This window comes from Cyprinus carpio, chromosome B10 (genome assembly GCF_018340385.1).
Source record: "Cyprinus carpio isolate SPL01 chromosome B10, ASM1834038v1, whole genome shotgun sequence".
In the NCBI taxonomy this organism is placed as follows: Eukaryota; Metazoa; Chordata; class Actinopteri; order Cypriniformes; family Cyprinidae; genus Cyprinus; species Cyprinus carpio.
Window position 1 is genome coordinate 10875016 of NC_056606.1, and position 19081 is coordinate 10894096.

The 19081-nt window shown below is 35.4% G+C and overlaps 1 protein-coding gene, 1 long non-coding RNA gene and 1 other non-coding gene across 3 annotated transcripts; 1 reads left to right on the forward strand and 2 right to left on the reverse strand.

Moving 5' to 3' along the window:
• Nucleotides 1-5250: 5250 nt before the first annotated feature.
• Nucleotides 5251-10563, reverse strand: LOC109073331 (vesicle-associated membrane protein 2). The gene is made up of 5 exons (XM_019089476.2): nt 10295-10563; nt 6895-6997; nt 6631-6789; nt 6233-6284; nt 5251-5321 (listed from the first exon to the last, which is right to left on the reverse strand). Coding segments are annotated over exons 1-5 (333 nt in total). The 5' UTR covers nt 10297-10563; the 3' UTR covers nt 5251-5304.
• Nucleotides 10564-11073: 510 nt separating this feature from the next.
• On the reverse strand, nt 11074-11155 carry trnal-aag. The gene has a single exon. It is a non-coding gene; the product is annotated as a tRNA-Leu (tRNA).
• A 1514-nt stretch (nt 11156-12669) lies between these two features.
• LOC122138688 lies at nt 12670-14377 on the forward strand. Its single transcript, XR_006155734.1, has 2 exons — nt 12670-12810; nt 13426-14377. It is a non-coding gene; the product is annotated as an uncharacterized LOC122138688 (long non-coding RNA).
• The last annotated feature ends 4704 nt before the right edge of the window (nt 14378-19081 follow it).

Sequence of the window (19081 nt, forward strand, 5' to 3'; positions counted from 1 at the left end):
ATGGCTGTACTCCCTTCGTTTGCTGCTCAAATAAACGGTGCAAGCAGATCACAGCTGGACACATTGGTGAACGAAGTGTGTTGATCTTTCAGTGCTTTGAACACAGCAACCGTACATGCAAGGATATTTTAATTTATTATTATTTTTAATTAATAATTTCACGTTTGGTCAGTGTTTAGGCTGATTTAATAGCCTTTGACATCCCTTTCAAAAATGTAGGGCGGTGCGGTGCCATCCTTTTATAATAGTGGCATTAGATGGTAATAGCATGGCACAAGATAATAGTCAGCGGTCATAAACCCTGACCGAGTGATAACTTTTTTTTTAATCACCCTGAAGATGGTATTTTATGTTAATAAACAGCTGACTGTACATATCCCTGACTGTGCATTATAGTTGGGTATTTTTCTGTTTCTGCAGGTTGTATATTTGCATCGGTAGGTGATTTAAAACAGATAAAAGTTGAGGTTATGGCATTAAAAAGTCGATTATGACATGAAAATGCATAAAAAACACATGATTTTGACTCTTTGTCTCGTAATTTCAACCTTTTTTGACTTTTTATGACTTTTGTCATATTTTTCAACTCATGACTTTTTGTCATCTAGATTTTTGCTATATTCAGTTTAGACTTTCTATGTAATAATTATAAAATTTCATAAAATAATTAAATTTTTGTCATATTTTTGTCTTATGACTTTTTATATCATAATTATGATTTAAGGCATACACAATTTCTGGAAATATTGTGTCTTAAGTTAATGATCAAAATTAAAGGGATACTCCACCACAAAATGAAAATTGTGTCATTAATCACTTACCCCCATGTCGTTTCAAACCTGTAAAAGCTTTGGTCATCTTCGGAACACAATTTAAGATATTTTGGATGAAAACCGGTAGGCTTGTGACTGTCCCATAGACTGCCAAATAAATAACAGCGTCAAGGTCCAGGAAAGTATGAAAAGCATTGCGGTGGAGTATCCCTTTAACTTATTGTTTATTGGAGTGTTTTATAAAAGCATTCTCATACAGTAATTCTGTTCTGACTGCATACTCGTCTAACTCAATGTACTTCTACCATACAACATGTTTAGGTAACCATGGTAGCCTATTACACATACCATGATACTCATAGTTACTTAAAATAATTAAAATATTTATTTACTGAAAAAAAAATAGTATTTTTACTGTATAACATTTTTCCTTAGGATTCATTCTGTGTAAAAATCTTCTCCAAACGCTGGAACTGGCCTTGTTTTATAATGGTTTACTAAAAAAAAGAGAGAAAGCTTATATGTTCTTAAGTACACAACCTTAATGCAGAAAATTAAGAAAAAAATTGATATTTTATATCAAATAGTTTATTGAAAAAAAATCCACACAGACAGATTTTTATATATATTTATTTTTTTATGTTGTCATTGTTTTCAAACACACACACACATTTTAATTTCTAACTCGGAACAATAAACACAGGTCATCATAACTGTCTTTTTTTTTTTTTTTTTTTTTTTTGCAATATATATATATATATATATATATATATATATTCCCAAGATGTTCATCCATATAATAGACATTGACAGATTTACTCTACAATTGATTTCATGTATGTCTGGTTGCCAAAAAAAGTTCCCTGTTACAATGTACTCCGTTTTGTTTAATATGTAGTCCACTATAACTTATGACACAAATAAATACAAAATAAAATAAAATAACAACATAAAATAAAACTGTGAAGACTGCATTACCCATGATCCTCCAGCCTAATCCCTCCAAAAGGGCCAGACAAACAGGGGTAATGCTAATCCTCAACCTTTCCTTCCCATGCAAACAAACCTCCATAAATCAAATAAATACACAAATAAAACACAAATTATTATTAATACAGCAACTTGGCTCTTGGTTCAATGCATTTCTAGACCTCCATGAAGCTCTATGGTATCAGCTCCTTAAATTCTGCTTGTTTGTACTGTTTATTCAGTCCCAAAAACCTTCAACAACGAATCAAACGCCATAACTTTTCTTTCAAAACATCTCTGAATGAATAGCAATCATTTAAAGTTAATATCCCAGTCTGTACAAGCTTTCTGAAAAAAACTTTTGACACGCTAACCTTTAATAAGGCAGGGTTCATTTTCCAGTATTACTTTGATATCTTAGGTCACCGTTCTTATATTTAAACTTAAATTATAAAAAAAAATCACCCTCTCCTAACTAAGCACACAGAGCTGTGCCACAGAGCACCACTGTGAAGCCTTAACTATTTCTACTTAAAATAAACAACTGAAGACTAAACAACTGTGTGACGTGAGCAATGGAGAAATCACTGTGGCTTTGAGCCAGTAAAGTTCTGTGTCTTCACTGGTTCCCTCCCAATAAAGAAGACACAGCATCTTTAACAGGCTGGCATGACAAAACTACTCCCACCGTCCCTCTCGACCCACGCGGTTTTGAAGAAAACATACAGTAAGTGTCAAGACAAAAGAAAACGTCTTCATACACTCACACAAAGAAAAACAGAAACACATACATTATTTGTAGTTGTCCCCTATTAGAATCCTTTCAATTTATGAAGCGTCTTAAACGCTTTTTGATTAATTTATCATGTTTGAGTCCTACCCCAGTGCATGATGTTTATTAGTTAGTTACTGACTCCTTTAAAATGTTGACAACCCCTGGGAGAAAATCCTTATATTTGCCTAATATAATAAATAGTTTATCTATTTTAATATTATCTACATCTTATTCTAATTCCAGATTGTTTATGCCTTAAATGTAAAATCTAAAAAAAGGACCCCCTTCCTCCAGATGAAGCCCACACTACAACACGAAACAATACAGATTTTTTTGTCTTTTTTTCTTCTTTAAACAGCTACAAAGAAATAGTCCCATGTTTTATATTCAACGTTAAAGATACAGACCTAAAGGAGAAGTTGTGCTATTATTGTTTCGATATCAGGCCTGGGGATGCATCCATCAGATTGTGGTTTCAAATTCCTTATCCTGTCAGCAATCACCTCCACTAAATATTCAAGTAAAATAAACATAGACCTGAAGAGAGATGGGTGATTTCTTGTTTCCTTTTGCTGGATGAGAGCTTTTAAAAACCAGAGATCTGGGGAAACGTTGTCCCTTAACCTGTTTTTGATGGCAGTTGGCAGTATAAGCAAGATATAATATGGTCTTTGGTCATTTTTCATTAAATAAGCTTAACGTGAGTGGGACAAAGGAGTGAATGAGCATGCAGGAATGGGGAAAAAAATGAAATGAACTAAGGCTATCTCCTTTTAAAGAAGAAAAAATAAATGAAAATTATTAGAGTTCAAAATATTACAGTTCATTCTGCTCCAAACATTAAGCTTTTCTTAATATGGAATGTAAAAACACACCAGTGGAATAATGTATCTAGCCCCGCCCCCTGTCACAATCAATCAGCTAATCTATGCCCTCCCCCCTGTTTATGCAAGCAGGTTGCCACGGGAACAGCCTTTCTTTACCTGCATAGGCCTAAGCAGCCTAATCTGTCAGGATGAAGCCATAATACTCCACACACACACTACAACAGGTGGCTAGAAACCGAATCATGTGTGAAAGAAGAAACGCTAATGGTGCTAAATTGGAAACGTGAAGGGGAGGAGGGGGGTGTTCACGTGCAGAAGCACACCTCACGCCTGGCTCGCTTTTTGTCGACAGATTGGGCGGATGAGACTGAAGGGTGATGCTGATGGAGGCGTATATAAGCACAAGAGCAAACCAGGAAGAGCACGGTGGAAAAAAAGCAAAGGACAATAAGAAAAAAACTTCCCCTCAGGTGCTTGGCAGTGTGTAAACTACAGCTGAACTCAACAAACAGGCACACAGAGAGGTGGATAATAGAGAGGGACACAAAGGTGCTCGCTGTGCACATGGCACCAGCATCAAGTCCTGAAACGACGTGCTCCCTTTCCTGCCTGCTTCGCTCACAAAAATATAATAGAATCTATATCTAAAATTAAAAGAAAGACTAAATTAAAGGCAGTATTTAGATTTAAGAGAGCGAACCACAGCTGTCAAAACTACCTCACATTGAAGTATCAACCTGTGTGCTTTAAGACGGATGAACTCGTGCATCGGTTTGGCAGTAGTTCTGCTGCGAGGAAGTAACACAGCGTGTGGTTCTCTCCCATTCGCACCTGCAGTCTACCCAGTTCAAAAGCGCCATCGAAAACAAGCTTTTTGTGCATGATACTGTTTCCCCTTTTCACCCTTGAATCTCTCTGGGCTTCAAAATCTTTACCAGCAGAAAGAATCTGGGAAATTTAGTCCCGATTTGCAGTTCGAATAGCACTAACGCTTTCGAATTTTATCACTTACAGTGCAAATGATCCATGTGCGATTAATTACTTCGTTAGTTTGACTGGTTGTTTAAGACCTATTTTGGAATTCTTGAAGATAAATACACTTACTTTGTTTGATAGACAGCATAATTCTACACTGCTTTTAAGGAATGTTTAAGAGATAAGACACTAAAGACATTAAATTAAAATAAACATCTACAGTCATTGGTCCAGTCTGTTGTGGCAGTTCACTAAGAGAGTAAGTACTATTGGTGAGAGAGAGAGAGAGAGAGAGAGAGAGAGAGAGAGAGAAAAAGAAAGAGAAGAGGGGTTGAGGGGGAAATATTTAGGTCTGAGATAGAGTGCATGTGACAAAGAACAAATTCGGGATATTGATTTTAGTACCTCAGTTAAGGGAGTCTATCGCTTGTGCAAAAATACACCAATACTCAGTGAGCAAGAAAGAGTGAAATAGAGCATGCAAGATTCAAACACCCAGATTAAGAGGCAGTAGTTTAAACCTGAAGCAAAATAAGTCTTACTAAACTTTAAAAAAATATACAAATGCACACTCACACACAAACTACAAAAACCATTATATCAGAATAAAACTCTACAAAGAACAGTTGGAATATATACTGTATAATCTTATCGTATTCTGAGAGTTGTGGTTTCTTTTTTATCGGTTGTCACAAGTAATCAGGAGTTTGGAGTATGAACAGTATTTCAGAAAAGCCGGAGGTATTTACAGAGGAGACATGGGCGCACACTCACGGACAGGACGAACGAGGAGTGACAGGGCCCCAGCTGTGAGGCAGTGGAGGCAGGGGGCACGGGGGCTCAGGAAGGGCCGGGTTTAGACTCTTTGAGGGCAAATAAATCGATTGTTGTGAGAAGTCGTTTTCTCATCTTTTTTTGGGAGGGATTTTTCTGTGGCTTGGAATTGGGCGTTCATGAGCTCAGAGTGGGGTAGGAACGTCGCTCTTTAGGTGCTGAAGTACACTGTGAAGAGAAGCAGATCAGATTTATCGTCAATATTCAAGAAAGTACGTAATATGAAATATAATCTTATAAGGAGTTGCTCTTAAGTATTTTCTACTTTAGCCACCTTTTCACTATCCAAGACAAAGGACAGACCAGAAGTCATTCATTTCTAACGGAGAATAGTATGGGAGAGGCGTGGAGTTTGATCAAATGTGTATGCCTAATTTTCTAATGTAATTTAAGCGTCGGAAGCATTAAAATATTTGATGTTTTGCGGCTAGACCATATACCACAGCATTAGATTAGTGAAGATGTGAGTGTAATTTACCAACAGTTTCCACTAAAACCTGTAAAATAGTCAGAAATTAACTTATAATTGTTTATTTACATCGATTAGCCCCTGAAAACCTGCTCGCTTAAAGTCAAAATTCACAGATTTTCAACCAGCTTTGTATTTTTACAATGTCAGTAGTATGCAGAAGAACATTGTCTTTCCTTAAGTTAACTGCACTCAGATCTCATGGTTTACTTGTCAGCTAAAATCCACTGGATGGCAGATTTTGACAGCTCTAGGGCTTTTGTTAAAATTGCAGATTGTATTTATACATTTGTATATCCCCACCTACAGACAGTCAGCTTGTGCCCAGTGCTGCATGAGGGTTGAAGCTCCCTACCTTTTTAGCACCCAACACTATGTATTCACTAGTCATGCAGCACTGATTATATATATATACAGTATATATAAAAAATCCCTTTCTACTGCATAGACAGCCAGGTTTTATCTTGCCAGTGGCAAATTACATATTTAAAAATGAATTTCCTTTTACAAACTAATCATTTATGCATTTGAGAGTCGGAAAATATTTTCCCCTTTGTATTTAACCCAGAATATTCATTTGAAAATCAGTAATAATAGTGTCATTGCTTACCAATGATTATAATGAGGACAATCACGCATATCACCCCCAGGATAATCATCATCTAAAGAAAAGAGGCAAAAGGACGCAGAATGAGTTGATAAGCTGTAAAAAGTAGACTATGAAGACCCAACATCCAAACAATTGATCGAAAAATGTGTTATTATAAACTACTTTTTGTTTTAATGTACTGTTTTTATACTATTTTTAAATTTTAAGCTGTGAATACAAATAACACCATGTACTTATACTGACAGCTAAAGATGTTGAATGAATGATAAAGGACTTTAATTTCAAAGCGGTATACTGATTTGAGATTTACTGTTAGCTGTTTGCTTGATGTAGATGCGTTGTTATGAAAATCCATTGCCTTTTTCAGCCTTACTCGAGGCACTTTTTGTGTTGTTTACCTTGGCATTCTTCCACCAGTATTTATTCTTGAGCTTGGCGGCACTGGTCTCGAACTGTGAGGCTCCAGCCTGCAGGGCATCAGCCCGATCATCCAGTTCTGACAGCTTCTGGTCCCTCTCCAGAACCTTGTCTACGTTCACACGCATAATATCCACCACCTGAGGAACGACGAAGGTGACTCTTAGTAAACTGTGTCATAAACGTGTGTTCTGAAAATGACAAAGTGTACTGAAAAAGACAAAGAGTTCGGGGGGTTCGCTCACCTCATCCACCTGAGCCTGTGTCTGCTGTAAGCGACGGTTGCTGGTGAGGTTAGGGGGAGGCTGGTTACCTCCTTCTGGGGCGGGGGCACCGGCAGGGGCTGACCTGCAAACCAACATACAAGCATCTGTCAATACTTCAGTATCACTGGGGTGTATTATTAGTACAGTGTGACTTACAGAATCTATATACGAGGGATGTTTGTTAGTATTGTCCTAAATTACTAAAAATAGTAGTATTGCTTGCATGTCTTATTGTTTTCAAATTGTGATTACAATTCAAATTCACTACTTTGATTTGTCATAATCATCATACCAGCAGACAATCACATATTGTTACCGCCATTTCATGACTAGTTTTTGCATGAAAATAAAAATACATTATTTAGTTAAATGTACTGTAGCTGTTCACTCGGTCGCTTACAGTTTTGTCTTTTGTAAAGACTGTTGTGAAACAAAATTAAATGCATTTTAATTTAACTAACAGAAATGATAAGTAAACATGGATTTCTGAAAAAGTCTCCTTGCTAATGCCAATCTCAGCCACCAGAGGAAGACAAAACTCTGTATAAAGGTCACCTCTGAAGGATCCCTGGATATAATCCCTGTTTAGTAAGAAAGGAAATACTTTTTTCTATTTTCCTACTAGTAAATGAGCTAAGAGTAAAGCTTACCATATTTTTATTCTTATTTACCAACCTTTTTTTCATTCTCATTTACTTCCGCTCCTTCTCATTTACAATAGTCTATATTTAGACCTTAACCCATTTAATCCCTCCGGTCACAATAGTGACCGTAAAAAAGGTTTTCATTTATAAAGCTCTAAAAACCTTACTGACTGATATTTAATACGGAAAAAAATAAAGGGTATCAATTAAATATGTGCAGTTTCACATGATTAGTGCAAATTGTCACATTACAAGAGCAGCTTATTTCCTGTTTGCACCTTGAGAAGATGATGACTGCATCAAAGATCCAAAACTAAAGGCTAGTAAAGTGTCTTAAGATAAATATATGACAAAGATTTCTGGTACACATGATCTGTAGGGTGTCTAGTATTAATATATGCATTCACATATATTTAGTTTTGTTGAATGTGGTCATAGAATGTGTAAACATGTTGATGGTCACAATAGTGACCGGTGGAAAGGATGTGAAGTTAGGTTTAGGTATACAATATAAATCCAGCTGCAGTTGCTAGTGAAAATGACAATAAAATGTTGCAATGGGAAAATATTGCACTAAATTAAAAATTCAAATGCTATAAAAAATTACAATAATGATGTTGTAATACTCAAAGCATTAATATACAAATTTGATGTTATATTTTACAAAAAGAAGTAACAATTTTGAAATGCAGTGAGGGTTGATTTTTTTTTATATATATTTTTAACTCTGTGTTCCTATCAATGCTGCATAAAGTTTTTTTATGCATAATAGTAACCCTAGAATGTCTTGGCTCCTCTCACCTTCACTGACACGAAAAGATTGATTTGCACTTTGCTTTGAGTGATGTGTATCATTCTTATAGTCAGAACATAATCGTATCATTTTTGCAACTCATTTTTATTTTCACTTCTAAAATACACAATTCTTTGTTTCAGTTTGACTTTAATACATTAAACTATAAACAAACAGAAATGTAATATTATTGTAAAATTAAATATATTTGTGTGAAATGTATTTACACTATCTATCTATCTATCTATCTATCTATCTATCTATCTATCTATCATCCAAGCATAAGAAGCAGAAACAGGCTTTAAGAGGAAACAGTCTGAGCACATGATTTAATACTAAATTATCTGAAGAAAAAATTTGGGTGTAGCCAATATTGTAGTAGTTTTATCATCATCAAGACTAATAGCTGCACTGATGCTAAATTTCCCCTTTAAAGTAAATGTGTGTCAGTTCACCAAAATGAATTTGATTAAATGACACACCAAACATTTGTCCTGTGCTCTTAGGGCCTGGTTATGCAAGGCTATTTTTCAGATGCCACCTGACAAATTCCAAATGAATAAACGAAAAACCAATGTATATCTACTGAATTTTACACTAATATGAGGTTAAATAAATTGTTTCTGGACTGTTTCTTCTACTCGACTGGTAAAGACAGGGTCATATGAATGATAGGGACAACATCCCCACCCCCACACAAGACCTTCAATAAGCATGTGTGAGTCTCTGTCATTGTTGCGTCACAATCAACAGACATTGTATCATTTAACTGGACCAGATGTTTACATTTGTCACTAATTGATACAAATCTTTTTTTATGTAAGCTAGAACCTTAAAACAGCAGATTGGTCATGTCAAAATATCACACTCCAGGTCCAGTGATGCTTTAATATAAGTATACAATAGAGGAGGTAATAAGGACATATTATTGAAGCTGCGCGCGATTTACAGCCTTGATTATTAAAAACAGTTGAACGAGCGTGTCTAGAAAATACTAGTATACACGGCCATCTTTCCTGCAGAGGAACACCTGCGCCCTTTGTGCCAGCCATTTGGCTTTAGTCTAACCAAATATCAGTGAATATCAAGGCCTGGTTCCATAGAAACGTGTTGAATGGGTTAGAGAATAATATAATTGGAAAATGTAACAAATTGCATCGCCCTCTTTGCCTGAAACACGTGACGGTCCGTTACCAACCCCCACGACTCGCGTGAAATATCACGCCTCTAGTTTACAGCCTGCGGAAGGGATTTATTTTATTTTTTTATACCAAGTTTAGTATATTTTTCAACATCATTATGTAAATGTCAATTTGTTAAAACTGATATAAGGCCAGGGTTGAAATACAGTGGGCCTTGGGCTATTTGAGACAAATCCCATGGGTTTTTGAATTGACATCGAAATTATCACAAGGACAGGGATTTGGGTGGACAAATACATTTATTGCAATAGCCTACATAATATCAATTCATAAATTATTTTCATTCTAAAAGCGCGCGACCAATTCCAGCCAAACCAGTCCAATCCGGTGTCTAGGCGAGATTCTATCGCTGCTGCTCACACACGAGAATAAAGCGAAACACGTCTATATTATAAATAAACTCGTTCCCGTACAGAAATTTATTGTATAGATGCTAATTCTGTATGTCAGCGGTAGCAACTAAAATGGAAAATCATTGGGCATTAGGAGCCTATTTATAGACGATTATATAGCAAGTGCGCTCGTCAGAATTCAATGGAAATACGCAATAGTTGTGGAATTATGCGTATGTACAATCAGATATAAACATAGGCTACAGTAATAAGGAATAAGATTATTTTGTGCGTGCATAGTATTATTTGTAAACCACGTTCTATTAACAAGTGGCAGCAAAGAAAGAGGTTCTAAAACGTCATTCAAAACTAGATTACGAAAATTAATTTAAATTAAAGCGTACTCACATTTTGAAGCGGGTTTTGTGTGCGTCTACAAGAAATGTGTGGCTGACCGCGCTGCTTCAGGTGTTTCTCCCCGTCTCCGGGATAAATAATGCACTCTCCGGGTTATTCCAGAAAAGAGGTATCCTTAAAGGTTTGTATTTATTTATTTCCTGCGGTGTGCCGTGCCTCGCTATTATTGCCTTTATAATAAGAGCGCTCTGCTGCAACTCTCTTCTGTCACTATGTACACATAAAAAATAGATGCTCGGATTAGGCGAACAAAGATGGCTCGTTGACGTCACTCGTCATCCGGGAAGCTGGCTGGAAGCAGTGACCATGAGAGAGTTAGGAGATGGAGGATACATTGCTTGTTGACAGTATGACCATACGGGACAGGGCAGATTTAGACTATCCGTGTGGAACACTTTCAGCAGTATATGTAAGAGGACGTGGGGTGGGGTTCATGGATTGTATTATTTGCACAAAATGCCTTGTGGTTAATTTGTTTATAAGTAAGGATTGCTGAAACAAACAAAATGGCGGTCTATGAAGGGATGAATGGGCTTCACAGGCTGCCTAAGCTTACTTGTTAGTTTTCATCATGGGAAATATGAAAACATTTAGATTTCTGGAGCAGTGCTATTCTAATGAATCCTGATAGCACCTGTGCTGATAATACAATTTCGTAATACTTTTAGCACTAGAATAAATAAATATTGTGTGTCTACTCATGCTGCCTTACGTGTTACACTTTGTAACGTATGACATCAAAAGGTAATAGTATAAAGGGAAAAAGTGATTGGCAGCGGTGGGATTCGAACCCACGCCCCCGAAGAGACTGGAGCCTTAATCCAGCGCCTTAGACCGCTCGGCCACGCTACCATTGAGAATACGTGTACTCCTGAAAATTTAAAAAATATGTGGTGTATATCGCAGCTGCTCTATATCCTAAAAAACTTGGTTTATATTCAGACATATTATATAGGTTTATATTCAGGACATATTTAGGTTTATACAGTACATCATCTATAAAGAAAGTTTTATTCTTTCATTATTTATTAAACTACTGAAGTTTATTAATCACATATTGTATTATACTTATCATCAAAGTGACAAAACCGTTCTATTTTAAAAAGAAAATACAATATAATTTATTTAGAAATATACACTTTTAGAGTTTAAGACATAATGACTTAAACCACTAGATGTCGCTATATGCATGTAGTATTCATATCTCAGAGAGATTCAGATCTCTCTGCCAACAAGAAAAACTTTACCATAACACAAAATGAATGCGACGTGTAAACCACGAATTCAAGGAGACTTTGTATTACCATTTCTAAAACAGTAATTTAATATTAGTCTAAATGGAATTATTTATTTTATTATTGTTATTTACACGTTTCGCGAGTAAGAGAAATTCACTCAGCTTCCGTCTGTGGGTGAACAGTAGCCACTCCTCCTGAGTCATATTAGCAGTTTTCTATAAAGAAAACCTGAAATGGGATCTATATAAGTATTAATTTTATGGTTACACGAATAAATAGCGAAACGGCCAACGGTTTCAAAATCCAACAATTGGGATTGCAGGGAACGCCAGCATGTTAATATGGGGTATAAACGAAGCTGAATTTGATGTATTTAGTTTATATTGTTTAAATTGGGATTGTAGGGTACGCAAGAATGTTAATAAAATTAAAACGCTTCTCTTGTACTAAGTCATTGAATCTATGACTACATAAGTGATGTGTACTTTGATGTGTTTCTTTTGAACGCGTTAGAATCACAAACATGATTGAAAATTCTTGCGCGCTTTACAAAAGCTTTCCGAGACCTTGGTTGTAGTGCATTATTCGATTTATTGCTTATCTGTTATCTTAGAAATAGTTTTTCAGGATGTGATGAGTGGGATCTATGAATACGTGATTAATGACCGTATTTGTTTAGGGTTTGCAACTCATTTATGATTGGTGATTGAAGGTAAGAAGAGTTTGGAAAGAATTGGTTCTAAATTGAGGCGATTGTTTTATGTATGATAATGTTGGAAGTAAGGTTTCGTTTTTGTAGGTTATTATAGAACATTTACGTTTAAATGTTTAGACAAAATAATCGTTGATTTTATTCGTTTTTATTTTATATCTTGTATTTGAGATTCGAGAAAAGGTGGCTTTCAGACGGTACCTTCCAGCGATCGGACGGCTGAACACTTCCTAAACGTGACGAACACATTTTGAATAAGTCCTAACACTTCCGATCTAATTCCTAACACAAGTCCTAACATCCAATGGTCTAAGACCTAACAGCTCCTAACAAAGTCCTAACAGCTCCTAACAGGTCCGAACGGAGCAAAACAGCCATTGGTCGAGAGTTGCAATACAGCGATTGGCCAAAAACATAGTCACGTGCGAAACCACATGATTACAGTCAAAAAAGCGGAAGCGCGCGGATGACTAGTTTATCAAATTTAAGGCGAATTTATTATTCTTTAAACACGGAGCATATTTTTAGTCAGTTTGACGTTTTCGGATAACGTGGAGGTAAGTACAATAAAACACATAACATGAAAGAGAAGTACTACGTTACGTTAACTCTTTAGCATTTGGGTTCAAACTCCTTCATTAAGTTGTGTGCGGGTATTTTTTTTTCTAAATATATTCTTAAATCTGTGATTTAACATTTATATGTATATAAGATGCTATGTTTGGGCAAGATTGTGATATAAATCGAGGTGGCCTTTCATATTGCAGCAAATATTATTGTAAGTATTATATTAACAGTAGTATAGTTCTTTAAATGTGTATTTATGTCTTATAAAAATCATAAAATGTCAGATTTTTTAAGTTTATTATTATTATATAAGTAATTATAAGTAGTATTGTTATTATAGTTCTTTAAATTTAAATATGTGTGTTTGTGTAATTTTCCTGTATATATTTCTATTCTTAATATTAAACTATTTGTGGTAGTTAAGATTTTTATATATATGTAATTATTTCAATTTGTTTATATATTTCCTATTTATATTCTTTTGTATTTTATAAATGATGCTGGATAACAACCTTTTTAGAATAAACCTATTTGGTAGCTTGAGTTATTTTCATGTTTTTTTTATTTATTTATAATTTTTTTAAATTATTATTATTGTTTCACAGATCTTCAACAGATCGCTGGAACTGTGCATAGTCCCTGGCTGCTTCAAACGCTCCACCATCATCCCCGGCCCAAAGAAACCCAAGATAACCGGGCATCATGACTGCAGACCCTTGCTGGACCCACTGCTCTTCTCCCTCTACACTAGGGCACATCTTTTGTTGATTAGTAGTAAATCTCCATCATGTGCTTTCAGATGGAGCAGCATTTCCTACACAGAGCTGTAGTTCACTGACAAGCTATGCAATATCACATTCATAATCGCAGGCAATTTGTCTGAAAATCAACAGAACCGGCTTTACTGACGAGATGCGTGTGACAGTTGCAGCCCTGCTCTACACCAACCACTGCACCTCTACAGACCTGAGGTCTTCGGCCTGCCGAGAGGATTATTGGTGCTCCCCTACCCACCCTTCAAGAACTGTATACATCCAGAGTGAGGAAAAGTGCTTAGAAAATCACTCTGGATCCTCGATATCCAAGCTCCTTTTTGAACTTTTGACATCTGGCCAATGCTACAGAGCACTGAATACCAGAACAGCCAGGCACAAGAAGTTTCTTTTCCCAGACAATCTACCTTATGAACAGTTAAATGCCCCCTCTCCTCCAATCGTGCAATAACCTTATATTTTATTTGTTACTACCCCATATCCTATTACATCCCTACATCTCATTCTATTCCATTCCTACGCTATCTATATCACAGCTGACACTAACACTAATTTTTCAATGTATTTTTCAGTTTTTGTTTATTTATATTTACATGTGTATTATTATTCTCGTGTTATTTGTATTGTCTGTGTGTTGTTGCTGTCTCTGTGCACTGGAAGCTTGTGACTCTAAAACAAATTCCTTGTATGCACAAGCATACTTAGCAATAAAACTCTTTCTGACTTCTGATTATTATGTATGCATGTCATATTTGAGCTTTTGGAATAAACTGTATTTGTGGAAGTATGTTTTGAATGTTTTATTCTTTCAATTTTACAAAAAGGAATATAAGGAGTTGTTTTGTGATGAGGTAAAATAGGTATAAATAGTGACTTTTCTATAATTTGTTAGTTAAAATACGTGAAAAGGGGTAGGAGACTGGTTTAAAAAATAAATTAATTTAATTTTTCCAACTAATTTTACATTTTTTCCTTAATTTTTCACTTTCCCTTTATTTTTTTCCTTTTTTTTTTTTTTCCCTTTCCCCTTCCTTTTTTCTCATTTTTTCCTTTCCCCCACCCATGGCAGTCCCTTTTGCCCTGTTTTAGACCGTACCTTCCAGCGATCGGACGGCTGAACACTTCCTAACACTTCCTAACACATTTTGAATAAGTCCTAACACTTCCGATCTAATTCCTAACACAAGTCCTAACATCCAATGGTCTAAGACCTAACAGCTCCTAACAAAGTCCTAACAGCTCCTAACAGGTCCGAACGGAGCAAAACAGCCATTGGTCGAGAGTTGCAATACAGCGATTGGCCAAAACATAGTCACGTGCGAAACCACATGATTACAGTCAAAAAAGCGGAAGCGCGCGGATGACTAGTTTATCAAATTTAAGGCGAATTTATTATTCTTTAAACACGGAGCATATTTTTAGTCAGTTTGACGTTTTCCGGATAACGTGGAGGTAAGTACAATAAAACACATAACGTGAAAGAGAAGTACTACGTTACGTTAACTCTTTAGCATTTGGGTTCAAACTCCTTCATTAAGTTGTGTGCGGTATTTTTTTCCAAATATATTCTTAAATCTGTGATTTAACATTTATATGTATATAAGATGCTATGTTTGGGCAAGATTGTGATATAAATCGAGGTGGCCTTTCATATTGCAGCAAATATTATTGTAAGTATTATATTAACAGTAGTATAGTTCTTTAAATGTGTATTTATGTCTTATAAAAATCATAAAATGTCAGATTTTTTAAGTTTATTATTATTATATAAGTAATTATAAGTAGTATTGTTATTATAGTTCTTTAAATTTAAATATGTGTGTTTGTGTAATTTTCCTGTATATATTTCTATTCTTAATATTAAACTATTTGTGGTAGTTAAGATTTTTATATATATGTAATTATTTCAATTTGTTTATATATTTCCTATTTATATTCTTTTGTATTTTATAAATGATGCTGGATAACAACCTTTTAGAATAAACCTATTTGGTAGCTTGAGTTATTTTCATGTTTTTTTATTTATTTATAATTTTTTTAAATTATTATTATTGTTTCACAGATCTTCAACAGATCGCTGGAACTGTGCGTAGTCCCTGGCTGCTTCAAACGCTCCACCATCATCCCCGGCCCAAAGAAACCCAAGATAACCGGGCATCATGACTGCAGACCCTTGCTGGACCCACTGCTCTTCTCCCTCTACACTAGGGGCACATCTTTTGTTGATTAGTAGTAAATCTCCATCATGTGCTTTTCAGATGGAGCAGCATTTCCTACACAGAGCTGTAGTTCACTGACAAGCTATGCAATATCACATTCATAATCGCAGGCAATTTGTCTGAAAATCAACAGAACCGGCTTTACTGACGAGATGCGTGTGACGGTTGCAGCCCTGCTCTACACCAACCACTGCACCTCTACAGACCTGAGGTCTTCGGCCTGCCGAGAGGATTATTGGTGCTCCTCTACCCACCCTTCAAGAACTGTATACATCCAGAGTGAGGAAAAGTGCTTAGAAAATCACTCTGGATCCTTCATATCCAAGCTCCTTTTTGAACTTTTGACATCTGGCCAATGCTACAGAGCACTGAATACCAGAACAGCCAGGCACAAGAAGTTTCTTTTCCCAGACAATCTACCTTATGAACAGTTAAATGCCCCCTCTCCTCCAATCGTGCAATAACCTTATATTTTATTTGTTACCACCCCATATCCTAGTACATCCCTACATCTCATTCTATTCCATTCCTACGCTATCTATATCACAGCTGACACTAACACTAATTTTTCAATTTATTTTTCAGTTTTTGTTTATTTATATTTACATGTGTATTATTATTCTCGTGTTATTTGTATTGTCTGTGTGTTGTTGCTGTCTCTGTGCACTGGAAGCTTGTGACTCTAAAACAAATTCCTTGTATGCACAAGCATACTTAGCAATAAAACTCTTTCTGACTTCTGATTATTATGTATGCATGTCATATTTGAGCTTTTGGAATAAACTGTATTTGTGGAAGTATGTTTTGAATGTTTTATTCTTTCAATTTTACAAAAAGGAATATAAGGAGTTGTTTTGTGATGAGGTAAAATAGGTATAAATAGTGACTTTTCTATAATTTGTTAGTTAAAATAAGTGAAAAGGTGAAAAACTGGTTTAAAAAATAAATTAATTTAATTTTTCCCACTAATTTTACATTTTTTCCTTCATTTTTCACTTTCCCTTTCATTTTTTTTCCCTTTCATTTTTTCCTTTTTTTTCCCTTTCTTTTTTCCCTTCCTTTTTTCTTTTTTCCCTCATTTTTTTCCTTTCCCCCCACCCATGTCAGTCCCTTTTGCCCTGTTTTTGGCCGTACCTTCCAGCGATCGGACGGCTGAACACTTCCTAACACTTCCTAACACATTTTGAATAAGTCCTAACACTTCCGATCTAATTCCTAACACAAGTCCTAACATCCAATGGTCTAAGACCTAACAGCTCCTAACAAAGTCCTAACAGCTCCTAACAGGTCCGAACGGAGCAAAACAGCCATTGGTCGAGAGTTGCAATACAGCGATTGGCCAAAACATAGTCACGTGCGAAACCACATGATTACAGTCAAAAAAGCGGAAGCGCGCGGATGACTAGTTTATCAAATTTAAGGCGAATTTATTATTCTTTAAACACGGAGCCTATTTTTAGTCAGTTTGACGTTTTTCGGATAACGTGGAGGTAAGTACAATAAAACACATAACATGAAAGAGAAGTACTACGTTACGTTAACTCTTTAGCATTTGGGTTCAAACTCCTTCATTAAGTTGTGTGCGGGTATTTTTTTTCTAAATATATTCTTAAATCTGTGATTTAACATTTATATGTATATAAGATGCTATGTTTGGGCAAGATTGTGATATAAATCGAGGTGGCCTTTCATATTGCAGCAAATATTATTGTAAGTATTATATTAACAGTAGTATAGTTCTTTAAATGTGTATTTATGTCTTATAAAAATCATAAAATGTCAGATTTTTTAAGTTTATTATTATTATATAAGTAATTATAAGTAGTATTGTTATTATAGTTCTTTAAATTTAAATATGTGTGTTTGTGTAATTTTCCTGTATATATTTCTATTCTTAATATTAAACTATTTGTGGTAGTTAAGATTTTTATATATATGTAATTATTTCAATTTGTTTATATATTTCCTATTTATATTCTTTTGTATTTTATAAATGATGCTGGATAACAACCTTTTAGAATAAACCTATTTGGTAGCTTGAGTTATTTTCATGTTTTTTTATTTATTTATAATTTTTTTAAAATATTATTATATGTTTCACAGATCTTCAACAGATCGCTGGAACTGTGCATAGTCCCTGGCTGCTTCAAACGCTCCACCATCATCCCCGGCCCAAAGAAACCCAAGATAACCGGGCATCATGACTGCAGACCCTTGCTGGACCCACTGCTCTTCTCCCTCTACACTAGGGCACATCTTTTGTTGATTAGTAGTAAATCTCCATCATGTGCTTTCAGATGGAGCAGCATTTCCTACACAGAGCTGTAGTTCACTGACAAGCTATGCAATATCACATTCATAATCGCAGGCAATTTGTCTGAAAATCAACAGAACCGGCTTTACTGACGAGATGCGTGTGACAGTTGCAGCCCTGCTGTACACCAACCACTGCACCTCTACAGACCTGAGGTCTTCGGCCTGCCGAGAGGATTATTGGTGCTCCCCTACCCACCCTTCAAGAACTGTATACATCCAGAGTGAGGAAAAGTGCTTAGAAAATCACTCTGGATTCTTCATATCCAAGCTCCTTTTTGAACTTTTGACATCTGGCCAATGCTACAGAGCACTGAATACCAGAACAGCTAGGCACAAGAAGTTTCTTTTCCCAGACAATCTAGCTTATGAACAGTTAAATGCCCCCTCTTCTCCAATCGTGCAATAACCTTATATTTTATTTGTTACCACCCCATATCCTAGTACATCCCTACATCTCATTCTATTCCATTCCTACGCTATCTATATCACAGCTGACACTAACACTAATTTTTCAATTTATTTTTCAGTTTTTGTTTATTTATATTTACATGTGTATTATTATTCTCGTGTTATTTGTATTGTCTGTGTGTTGTTGCTGTCTCTGTGCACTGGAAGCTTGTGACTCTAAAACAAATTCCTTGTATGCACAAGCATACTTAGCAATAAAAACTCTTTCTGACTTCTGATTATTATGTATGCATGTAATATTTGAGCTTTTGGAATAAACTGTATTTGTGGAAGTATGTTTTGAATGTTTTTATTCTTTCAATTTTACAAAAAGGAATATAAGGAGTTGTTTTGATGAGGTAAAATAGGTATAAATAGTGACTTTTCTATAATTTGTTAGTTAAAATACGTGAAAAGGTGAAAAACTGGTTTAAAAAAATAAATTAATTTAATTTTTCCAACTAATTTTACATTTTTTCCTTCATTTTTTTTCACTTTTCCCTTTC

Excerpts from the sequence above, each read along its gene's own strand:
- LOC109073331 (XM_019089476.2), bottom strand. Across the intron at positions 6,790-6,894 it reads CACAGGCTCAGGTGGATGAG|GTGGTGGATATTATGCGTGT; the intron begins GTGAGCGAACCC and ends GTCGTTCCTCAG. Across the intron at positions 6,285-6,630 it reads ACTGGTGGAAGAATGCCAAG|ATGATGATTATCCTGGGGGT; the intron begins GTAAACAACACA and ends TCTTTTCTTTAG.